At 43.9% G+C, this 12,210-nt stretch overlaps 1 protein-coding gene across 1 annotated transcript in view; it reads left to right on the top strand.

Moving 5' to 3' along the window:
* The window catches only part of LOC126419695 (WAS/WASL-interacting protein family member 3-like), a 77,111-nt gene extending 66,884 nt beyond the window's left edge, over nt 1–10,227 (top strand). Inside the window, exon 3 of the mRNA XM_050086879.1 lies at nt 10,025–10,227. Within this exon, the coding sequence (XP_049942836.1) occupies nt 10,025–10,227 (203 nt within the window). The remainder of the gene's footprint in view (nt 1–10,024) is intronic.
* The last annotated feature ends 1,983 nt before the right edge of the window (nt 10,228–12,210 follow it).

Here is a 12,210-nt window from a genome sequence, read left to right as displayed (position 1 = left end):
TGGAGGTCATTGGGGACCAGACTTGTAGCACGTTACGGGCATGCTAATCAGCTCAATCAAGTTTTCACTACTAAGCAAATGATCAAAAATTTTTGTTGCTGAATTTGAATTCCATCCTGAGGAAGCGATAGCCTTAATGATGGGTGATACAGGTCATTTTTATTCTAATATTGCATGTATGGGTATCTCTGTTATTCTCAAATTTTCCTGGATTATTTATGATGGATCTCACTACGGAATGTATGTATTTCGATGGTTTAGTTAATATTTCTAAATACTTGAATAGGTGCCACATGATGACCGCATGAGAACACCTCATTGACCTCTTACTGCTCGATTTTCTACATAAATACTTTCTTTCTAAGTGATGAGTTACCCCAGAAAATTATTCCATATCACGTTACTGAGTGAAAACATGCTAAATAAACAAGGGAATTGATTCATTGTTTCTAAGAATAAAAATTATATGACGAGTAAAAATAGCCGAAATTAACTGTTTGAGCAGCTCAGTAATATGCTTCTTCCAGCTTAAATTTTCGTCAATATTTACAACAAAAATTTGGAGTCTTCTATCCTGATTAATCCTATGCAGAACTCAATCCTGTTTGAAAAGTTGTTCTAACTTCATAAGTAATGCTCTTACTGATATTTATATGCATCACCGGCACATGGATTTTTTCTGCACAGTTTAAAATACGTAATTGTTAAACGTGTTTATAAGAAAGGTATCGTCCAATTTCCTTGCTGACATCTTTTTCGAAAATATTCAAAAAAGTTGAAGGTTCAAGAGTAGTCTTACATTTAAGTAGCAAAAATTTACTTAGTGTGTCAGATATTTCACTCAAGAAGGATTGCTCAGCTCACTGCTGTTTATACATTCACTCACAAAAACACAGTAAGAGGAAAAAGAGGAATTATTCAAAAGGTACGGAAATATGTACGTGTGACGTCCATCTACAGAAAAAGAAATGATTACAGTTTCAGGAAAAAGTGGATGATTTATTCAAGAGAAAGAGCTTTACAAATTGAAAGCAGTTATTGAACTTGGCGTTGACTGGTAGCATTGTTGGATGTCATCCTGAGGGATATCGTGCCAAATTCTGTCCAATTGGCTCGTTAGATCGTCAGAATACCAGGCAGGTTGGAGAACCCTGTCCATAATGCCCCAAACGTTCTCACTCGGGGAGAGATCCGCTAACCTCACTTGACAAGCATGAAGAAAGCAGTAGTAACTGTCGCCATGTGTGGGCGGGAATTATCCAGCTGAAATGTAAAACCAGAACGGCTTGCCACCAAAGGCAACAAAGCGGGGAATATCGTCGATGTACCATTGTGAGGTAGGGGTTCCGCGGATGACAACCAAAGGGATCCGGCAACGAAATAAAGTGCCACCCCAGACAATTACCCATGGTTGTCGGGCTGTATGGAGGGTGACAGTCAGGTTGGTACCGCACTGCTGTGCAGGGCGTCTCCAGGCAGTTCTTTGGCCTGGGATCTCATTAACTGGACTGCAATTGCCTTCAGTGATGAGTCTCGCTTCGAATTAAACCCAATGACTAGCGATGATGCGTTTGGAGACGTTGAAGACATCAGTGGAATACCAACCTGATTGTGACACACCTTACAGCTTGACGACCAGAAGTGATGGTCCAGGGTGCCATTTCTTTTCGCAGCAGGACCCCTTTGGTTGTCATCCGCTCCACCCTTACAGCCAGCCGTACGTCGACGATATTCTATGCCCCATCTTGTTTCTTTTCATGGTATGCCATCCTGGGCATACATTTCAGCAGGATGATGCCTGCCTGCACACGGCTAGTGTTTTCAGTGCTTGTCTTCGAGCTTGCTAAACCCTACCTTCGCCGGAAGGTCCCTGGAAACCTTCTCCCAAATGGAGAACATTTGGAGCATTATGGGCAGCACCTTCCAAAAACCGCGGGATTTTGATGATCTAATGCGACAATTGGATATAATTTGGCACAATACCTTTCAAGATGATATCCAACAACTGTGTCAGTCAGTGCTAAGCCGAACAACTACTTGCATACGGGCCAGACGTGGACCAACGCATACCGTCTTGCTCAGTTTGTGAAACTCTTTCTCTCGAGTAAATCATCCACTTTTCTGAAATTGCAATCCTTTTTTTTTTTTTTACATGTCCGTCACGTCTGCCGATGTTCATCACATACAAAACAATCCTTCACTGTTCATCGTTTTCTTTGCCTAGTAATGTATCATAAATAAATACCCCCAACAGGTAAACAGGAAGTTTAGTAGAAGGACAGGACGGATTCGGGTTCACATCATTCATCACTGTTTATTAAAACAAATTTCTTTAAGTGAAATCAGATAGATTAACATGATTACAAACAACACTCTGAACCTTTCAAGTTTAAGAAATTACACACCTTAGTTTAGTGACAATTTAAATAAGGCAATAGTTAAAGACAAAAGTTGTGTCTGACAACAGTTCTTAAATTTCAGACTCAAAATTTCCACCTTTACGAATCACAACGCAGAAAATGCTTCAACAAATGAACAAACAATTAATGTTTGGAAGCCGATGACTCTTTAAGGCAAATAGAAGCATAAATCACAAAAGTTTAAAACTTAATAGGTATACCGGAAGACAGAGTAACTCACCAATGTGTGGCCATCCTAACGCGGCTCGACAATATGTCCAATAATAGCACTCGATCCAGCAGAGCCCCAGACATCAAAATGCACACAATTTTAACACAAATTTCAAACAAGGCAGCCAAAGCGTAACCGGCGGCGGTGCATTCCGTGGAGCCGATGCGCAGAGGTGGCGCTGCCAGCCACAATACGATGAACATGCACTGAGTCCAGTTCCAAGACTGTCAAAGCGTGCCACAATATTAGAAAACTGAAACAGGCTACGGCAGCGCCTCAGTTCCACTGCCATTCTTACTTAATATAACCCGGGGGGCAGATCAACGAACACTTCAGATGATCCTCCTCAAAAACTTGGTGTAAGGCTAAAATCCTGCTTCCCCATGGTGGGAATTGGTGTTATCTATTGTCAGCTACCGCCTTTTAGACAGTTGCAGTTCTAGACCCAATCTGACACATTCTCCAGTCACTTGTGGGAATTCGATACATCGCGAGTGCATCTTATGATTAGGACCCGGATAGTTTATCAGCGTGTCAGTGCTGTGCTTACTTCTCTATACAGTTTAAAGGGAAATGGTATGATGTTCTTACTAGAGACGTATTTTGCTGTTCATGGAGTTTGATGATGTTACTCACTTTGTGGGCTTCGACTTTCATAATATGGCGGTCTTCACACACTCACATACATTTCATCTTTTTCCATACCCACGTTGCCTATCGCGACACAGCTTGCTGTGTCTCATTATTTAGACGGGTTCGTCATCTGTGGATAGGTCGTTAGGAAATAGTATGACATTGTCGGCTGAGAAATTGGACGACTCCCATCGGATAAGGAGGGTCAAGCGCCGGCATGCCAGTCGGAAACGAGAGAGCAAAGACGGCTTCCAAGGAGACGTCAGCCAATAGCACGCTGACCGGCCGCTCTCCAGGACGACAACGCGACGGCAGCGACGACTCCGCGAAGAGGACATAAGCGCCGCTCCCGGCTCCACTTCCACAACAGCATCAAGATTACGCACTTCAAGGCCAGAGACTTAGGAATTGTATATGCTGAAAAGATTTCTTATTTACATGTCGCTCTTTGCCTCTCACAATAACACTTCTGTGTTATTGTGAAAATTAAGTATTGTCATTGTTCATTTCGTAATAAAATCCATTAATACCACTTGTTTGAATTGTTTGCCTAGCAATCCGAGAAAGCAGGTTTCCTAGACACCCCATGTTCGACGAGTAGGCAGGATTCAACACATTTGTTTCACTATGCTAATGCCGACCTGTTAAGCGGTTAAAGGAAACCAAGTCATATTTTTTTTTAAATTTAGATTTGCTGTATAACGTAGGCTAAGGTATTTGTGAATATTCTTGGGGTGCTCTTTGCATTCCGTTTTTCTCTTAGTATCTCGACTGCCGTTAGGTTTTGCGTGAAGTTGTTTTTTGATGCTATGACAACTAATAATATCACCCGTTGTGATAGTATCTAGGCCGATATATAAGCACCGTTTCAACGGAGCTTGTGATTGTATAACTTCTAGTTCTCATCTTTTGAAGGTTTTTAAATGTTCTCTTGTAAATCTGTGGTATTAAACAGTTTTATGACGGACAAATATGTACATATGTTTTAGTCTCTAACATTCTGCGTGGTGTCTGTTGTTCTATGTCGTGTCTCCCTACCACTTCCGCGCAACGACGCACTGAGCGTGTTTTTTTAGGGAATTGACTAGTTTGACCCTGGGACCTGTTGCTGGGAAGGAGACGCCAGACCACACATGACATGTAGAGTTCAGAAGAGTTCAGTGAGACTAGCGATGATAGAACCAAATACTTAATGATTTCAGCGTCAGCTCCACTGCACTCCCTGTAAAAGAATCTTAATACTAACTAAATTTAGTGGAAGGGGTTCAAGGCTTCCCTATGTTCAGTTAGTTGGTAAAATAACGTCGAAAAAGCAGTTAAGTTTACCATTGGAAATTTTATTCTACTCACAAAACATTGTTTGTAAATTTCACTATTGATAAAAGGAAATATTTTAATACAGGATGATAAAAACCAACTGCATTCAACAAAAATGTGAACGAATATTCCCTGCGTGGGTTTTCAAGTTCTACAATGGATCGAAGGATGACCTATGCCATATCACATCTATAATCTAGGTTTAAATTAAGTTTCACAAAAGAGAAAACTATCAAAATGGTCTACAGTGACCCTCAATTATCTTTAATTACTTATCTAACTTGTCGCAAATTACAGTGGCTGATGTGGCTTTTCAAATAATTATATAACAGAAAAATCATTGCGTTTCAGATTATAACTTACGTAGCAAATGTGAATACCATGAGCTTTAATTGACGATCGACACTAGTATTACGCAAAACGGGGATGTAACAGATGAGACTTCTGCAGTTCTGAGTGAAGCCTTATGCGCTCAAAGATTCGGCATCACGTGCGTTCATTACCTTGTCGTTGGTTATGCAGCGTCAGAGGGCGGCGGGCGACGCAGCTCCATACAGCTCGCCGTCTCGGAAGCAACTCCTTCCTTAACTTCTCCTTACTACAATTGACCGAAGTTGGTTTAAAAAAAACTATCTGGCTGTGTTTTCATCTGACAAATCAGGGTCTCAATGTTAACCTTAAGCTCCGCCTACAAAAATTCTGTCCATCCAATGAGAAACGTTATACTTTTCGTGGTGGGGCAATGTTTTTAAAGTTTGCAACGTAATAGAGACGCGAAAAAGTCTCACACTAAAACTTGCAGCTGGTGTGGCCCTTTTAGTGTTATCGTAAGATCTATACTGTTCTTCTGGAGGGCTCTATCTTTTAACATGGGCTGGGGGGTGGTCCTGGCGGTTACTTTTCGTGGTGGGGCAATGTTTTTAACGTTTGCAACGTAACAGAGACGCGAAAAAGTCTCACGATAAAACTTGCGGCTGGTGTGGCCCTTTTAGTGTTATCGTAAGATCTATACTGTTCTTCTGGTGGGCTCTAGCTTTTAACATGGGCTGGGGGGTGGTCCTGGTGGTTAGCTGGCGACGTAGGTGTCCGTCCCTTATCGTAGGGCCTTCTAGCTTAACACGGTTCTGCTCTCGGCTTCTGTTCTCGTTTCTACCCTCGGAACTGCGTCTGTCTCACGGTGGGAAGGTATGACATGCATTTAGGCATTCTTGTGTTAGTCTGTGGTATTTCATTTGCTCACTCGTTGCTCGTATTACTTTGGTTAATTTAATGTCACTATTTATTCGGAGCTATGTGACATACTACTGGATTTGCTTATCATGTCAGGGTTTTCATGGAAGGTGTTGGATTTGCCTGACACCTCACAAGTCTATTGTACTGGATGTACACAGGGATTTGGTTTAACGTCATTACTTTCATTTTTAAACTTTAAGTTCTGTTATGATTACCCGTCACTTTCTGTGAGTTTGCTTTGTACAGCCTTGTATACACTACATGTGTACTTTTTTATTATGCAGGAGCATGAAGATGACAGAGTGAATTCGTGAAACTGGTAGCATTGAAAATAAAATAAAATAACATCTTCAGTTACACGGCTGTTGGTGAATTTAATTGACGTTAACAATTACTTAACCAGCCGATGTCCCCTATCCATGATGGACCAACAGAGATTAAAACATTGGTGTGGTCTTGGCTATTTCAATTTACTGTTGGTTGCTCTTGGTGGACGTCACGTTATGCAAGGAGCTTTCTGATCCGATAAATGGTCTGCTTTGCGCCACTTGTTATAATGTTGTGATGTTGCATTGGAAGGGGTTAGGGTAAAGTGTTGCAAATGGAGACACTTGTTATTGCAATTCAATTTCCTACGTTCGGCACTGGATTCGATGACTTGGTAATCCTATACATGGTTTTTGTGGACCTTTCATTGTCCCAAGTAAGCGTAAAAGTAGTTGCTGATACAACATTATTACTACCTTGACGTATTTGTTGAACAGATCGTTGTTCCTCAGTTTTCATGTCAGCAGACGCAGGAGTACTGGGAATGTGTAATCCTTGATCTTGTAATTCGTTGCCTATTAAATTCGGTTGGTTGTCGGATATTGAGGATGGATCTGGTATAGGTTCGTTGTCTTGACGAGGACACTTCGTGTCTGATGGATTCTCGTTAAATAAATCATTCAGATCACGATCTTCCCAAGCGTCAAAAAAACTCTCGCTCACCGGCAGATAGTTTTAAACTCTCGTCTAAACTATCTGTCTTGCGTTTTAGTTATTCTCTAGCTTCCTTACGTTTTCTATTAATTTCTCTTATTGCTACCCACGCTGATTGTTTTTCTTCTCCACATGCAGTATACCTTTTAAACTTTGTACCGCTTTTATCGCGACGTGAATCCATTACCCTTCGTAATAGGAGCTGATACAGATACAGAGAACGCAGTCCACTTATATGCACGCTCAATATCCAATTATCATTGTAAAGCAATTCAAGGTTAACGCAAATTTGCCTAACTGATTATTTTCCAACGACCCCAGAGACTCGTCGACGCCGGCCGTTGTGACCGAGCGGTTCTAGGCGCTTCAGTCTGAAACCGCGCGACCGCTACGGTCGCAGGTTCGAATGCTTCCTCGAGCATGGATGTGTGTGATGTCCTTAGGTTAGTTAGGTTTAAGTATTTCTAAGTTCTAGGGGACTCAGATGTTAAGTCCCATAGCGCTCAGAGCCATTTGAACCATTTGATTCGTCGACCCTCAGCTCACATGAAGGTGACATATTGTATGCCTCAGCCAAACAAATCAGCACGTTACAGTAAGGTTGAAAAAGTACATTCATATTAAGATTCTTAGACAGCAAAATTATAGGTGGTTTCGCAGGACAGAGCGAATGAGGTTATGGTTGTGGAAAGGGGCCAAAGACAGTTACTGTCAGTGGCACAAAACACACAAACTTCATTTTCCTAAAAAATTTAATCACACATGCCCTTAAAAGGATTCAAAAACAATACGGCTGAAAGCCTGAACACAAGTTGTTAAATGGCTTTAAGGAATACACACGGCTGAAGACCTTAGTTAAAAGAAAATACATAAATACTCGGCTGGAGGCCACTTACTGAACATGAACACAAACTAAATTAATACACGGCTAAAGGCCTCGCAGAGTACTTGAGACTAAAAGAAAGTCAAATCCAAAACAACAGAACAGTGGTGACGAAAGATGCTCCAAGGGTCGGCCTGAGGAGGTAACTCTAAGATACGTTTAGGTGAGACAGGCAGCCAAGCGTAACACTAAATAATCGGTTAGCAACCCGACCGACGGACGGCTGAAGGACGGACCAACAACCAAATCAATTCCCTTTCGCCGACCAACGGCACGACAACGGAAAATATCAGCAGAAGTCGAAGATACCAGCAGCACCACGTCTTCAAAATTGGCGTCTACATACAGCCAATGGACAATAACCACTCAAAGACATAAACAAACACCAAAGGGTGTCGAACCACACGCCGTGCTGGACATTGTCACCACCACGAGGAAACACACACTTGCTGCTCTGTCCGAACCGACCGACTGCCTACGCAGACAGTATTCATAACTGCTCAGAGAAAATCACAGAAGCTACACACAGGAACTCCGACCGTCCTAAAACCAATCACTGTTGAACAACAAGGAGAAATCACAAGTCGGCACACACACAGAGTTTCCATAAGCGGTCGGGGACGACCGACCGAACGACCAACCAACGGTCCTTCCCGCTCCAGTCTCCTTCCGTGGGACAGTCCATGTGTGTGTGGCCAGCGGTCGGCGAGTCGTGGCTGTCCGGACCTCACTGGCGCTGCGTCCCGACTGAACCCCCGACACACGGAAATACTAGCGGTCGTTGCAGAGATAGTACGACAGTGCAATTATCGACAAGCGCCGCTGCTGCCACTCACGGGCAAGCAAACCAGCAACTTAATGACGCCAGTAAATCTACATCTAGATCTACAGCTACATCTACATCTACATGGATACTCTGCAAATCACATTTAAGTGCCTGGCAGAGGGTTCATCGAACCACCTTCACATTTCTGTATTATTCCAAACTGGTATAGCGCGCGGAAAGAAGGAACACCTATATCTTCCCGTACGAGTTCTGATATCCCTTATTGTATCGTGGTGATCGTTTCTCCCTATGTGGGTCGGTGTCAACAAAATATTTTCGCATTCGGAGGAGAAAGTAGGTGACTGGAATTTCGTGAGAAGATTCTGTCGCAACGAAAAATGTCTTTCTTATAATAATGTCCAGCCCAAACTCTGTATCATGTCTGTGACACTCTCCCTTATTTCGTGATAATACAAAACGTGCTCTCCTTCTTTGAACTTTTTCGATGTACTCCGTCAGTCCTATCTGGCAAGGATGCCACACCGCGCAGCAGTACTCTAAAAGAGGACGGACAAGCGTAGCGTAGGCAGTCTCTTTAGTAGGTCTGTTACATTTTCTAAGTGTCCTTCCAATAAAACGCAGCCTTTGGTTAGCCTTCCTCACAACATTTGCTGCGTGTTCTTTCCAATTTAAGTTGTTCGTAATGGTAATACCTAGGTATTTAGTTGAATTTACGGCTTTTAGATTAGAATTATTTATCGTGTAACCGAAGTTTAACGAGTTCCTTCTAGCACTCATGTGGATGACCTCACACTTTTCTTTATTTAGGGTCAACTTTCACCTTTTGCACCATTCATATATTTTTTTCTAAGTCGTTTTGCAGTTTGTTTTGATCTTCTGATGACTTTATTAATCGATAAACGACAGCGTCATCTGCAAACAACCGAAGACGGCTGCTCAGATAGTCTCCCAAATCGTTTATATAGATAAGGCACAGCAAAGGGCCTATAACACTACCTTGGGGAACGCCTGAAATCACTTCTGTTTTACTCGATGACTTTCCGTCAATTACTACGAACTGTGACCTCTGTGACAGGAAATCTCAAATCCAGTCAGATAAGAAACGAGGCGACAGTACCGTAAAGACAAGATGACAAGCAATAAACGGCATGAACACGAGCCGCGCTCGGCTCGGTAGGTGAAGACAAATGTATATGTGACAAACACCACTGTTCCGTCTTTTGATGACATCCGACAGCACAACTATTAAATAGCCTTAACGTTTACAAGGCTACCAATCACTCTATAGCGCGTCAAGTTCGCCCGAACGGTACATACTGTCCAAGGGCCCTCCGCGACCCGTCCTGCGGTCCGGCTCCGAAACACCGACAGCCCGTACACCTGCTGCCGCTTCTCTCCATCACGCGCCCTGGCTCACGAGCTCCGAGCCGCGAGGAGCGACATACGCCGGGTGCGAGGGGCGGCAGTTCAAAGAGAGAGCCCGCTACGGCTCAGTAAGCCATCATTATGGATACCCGAGACAGAGACTTAACTGACGCTTGATGTCTGACTGGTAACAGCGCTGCGAACGTTGCCCGTACGGCAGCCGCTGCCTGGGAGCACGGTCGCCCTTCGTGGGCCACCAGTGTTAAACGGCTGCACTGAGGCACATCACACGCAGATGCTATGTGGTTGCTTCGACCGCCGGGCGGACACGGCAGGTGAGCCTGAGCGTTCCCAGGCGGCGACTGCTGCCGCCCCTCGTAGCAGCGGCGGCGCGTGACGGCCCGTCGATGTGCGCGCTTTGTGGCCGGCGGGCGGCACCCGGGCGCCGGAAGCGGCCGCTCGCCACCAAATTTCCGGTCTCGCAGCCGCCGACACTGCTGCCTGTCTTCCGGCGCGCCGCAGCTGCCTCCACAGGCCGAACTGACAGCGACCAGCTGAACGGACTTCCCTGGATCTGCGTTACGAAAATCGTATTCCACACGCCGGACGGAATGACTACACGCACCAAAGACGAAAGAACTTTCTCCGTGAAAGTGGCCAATTTTTGTTTTTTTAGTGTTATGACTCAAAATGATGTCACAATCAACAGACCGGCAAAAGATGGTATCAGCGGAAGTATACTATATGATGTAAAGCATCCACACGCCTATTAGTTGACGTTAGTATGGCGTGTGCGCCCTTCCTCCTTATGACCGTTTCACATCTACTGGAGAATGTTCCAGTGAGCGGTCTCGGTGTCTGAGAAGGAATGGCAGCCTATTCTGCATCAGTAGTGGAAACCAGAGAAGACAGTCTCAATGAACACTGTGCTGGGAATGTTCAAAAAAATGGCTGTGAGCACTATGGGACTTAACATCTGTGGTCATCAGTCCCCTAGACCTTAGAACTACTTAAACCTAACTAACCGAAGGACATCACACAACACCCAGTCATCACGAGGCAAAGAAAATCCCTGCTAATCCCAAAGGTGCGACATTGGACGAAGGTCGCGATTACGGGCAGACCATTGTACTACACGAACTTCAGTGTTCACAAACCACTGCCTCTCAGATACTGGATCACGACAGGCTGCATTGTCATATTGATAAATACAGTCATCGTCTATAAATTGTTCCTCCACTGCACGCAACACACAAAACTGTAAACCGTGTTCATATCCTTCCGTATTTAGCATTTGCATAAGCTTAATAAGTGTACCACACCTTCTTGTTGTTGTGGTCTTCTGTCTGAAGACTGGTTTGCAGCTCTCCATGCTACATTATCCTGAGGAAGTCTCTCCATCCCCGAGTACCTACTGCAGCTTACAGCCTCCAGAATCTAACAATGGTTCAAAAATTGGGTAAAATGGCTCTGAGCACTATGGGACTTAACATCTGAGGTCATCAGTCCCCTAGAACTTAGAACTACTTAAACCTAACTAACCTAAGGACATCACACACATCCTGCCCGAGGCAGGATTCGAACCTGAGACCGTAGTGGTCGCGCGGTTCCAGACTGTAGCGCCTAGAACCTAGAACCACCCGGCCGGCCAATGGTTCAAATGGCTCTACGAACTATGGGACTTAACATCTGAGGTCATCAGTCCCCTAGAACTTAGAACTACTTAAACCTAACTAAGGCCATCACACACATCCATGCCAGAGTTAGGATTCAAAACTGCGTCCGTAGCAGCAGCGCGGTTCCGGACTGAAGCGCCTAGAACCACTCGGTCACAGCGGCCGGCCTCCAGAATCTGCTTACTGTATACATCTCTTGGTCTCCTTCAAAGATTTTTACACCGACACTGCCTCGCATACTAAATTGGTGATCCCTTGATGTCTCAGAATGTGTCCTACCAACCGACCCGTTCTTCTAGTCAGGTTGTGTTCTTTTCTACCCAATTCTTTCCAGTACCTCCTCATTATTACATGATCTAGCCATCTAATCTTGAGAATTCTTCTGCAGCAACACCTTTCAAAAGCTTCTACTCTCTTCTGATCTAAACTGTTTGTCGTCCATGTTTCACTTTTATACATGGCTACACTCCATCAAAATACTTTCAGAAAGGACTTCCTAACACTAATACCTATACACGATATTAATAAATTTCACTTCTTCAGGAGCGCTCCTCTTGTCATTGTCAATCTACGTTTTGTACCCTTTCCACTTTGGCCATCATCAGTTATTTTACTTGCTCAAATACCAAAATGGATCTACTACGCTGTCTTGTTTCCTAATCTAACTTCCTCCGTATCAGCTGATTTAATTCGAATACACGCCT

Source organism: Schistocerca serialis, chromosome 9 (genome assembly GCF_023864345.2).
Source record: "Schistocerca serialis cubense isolate TAMUIC-IGC-003099 chromosome 9, iqSchSeri2.2, whole genome shotgun sequence".
NCBI lineage: Eukaryota > Metazoa > Arthropoda > Insecta > Orthoptera > Acrididae > Schistocerca > Schistocerca serialis.
The sequence above is the reverse complement of the archived record's forward strand: the minus strand, read 5'-3'. Positions and strand labels throughout refer to the sequence as shown.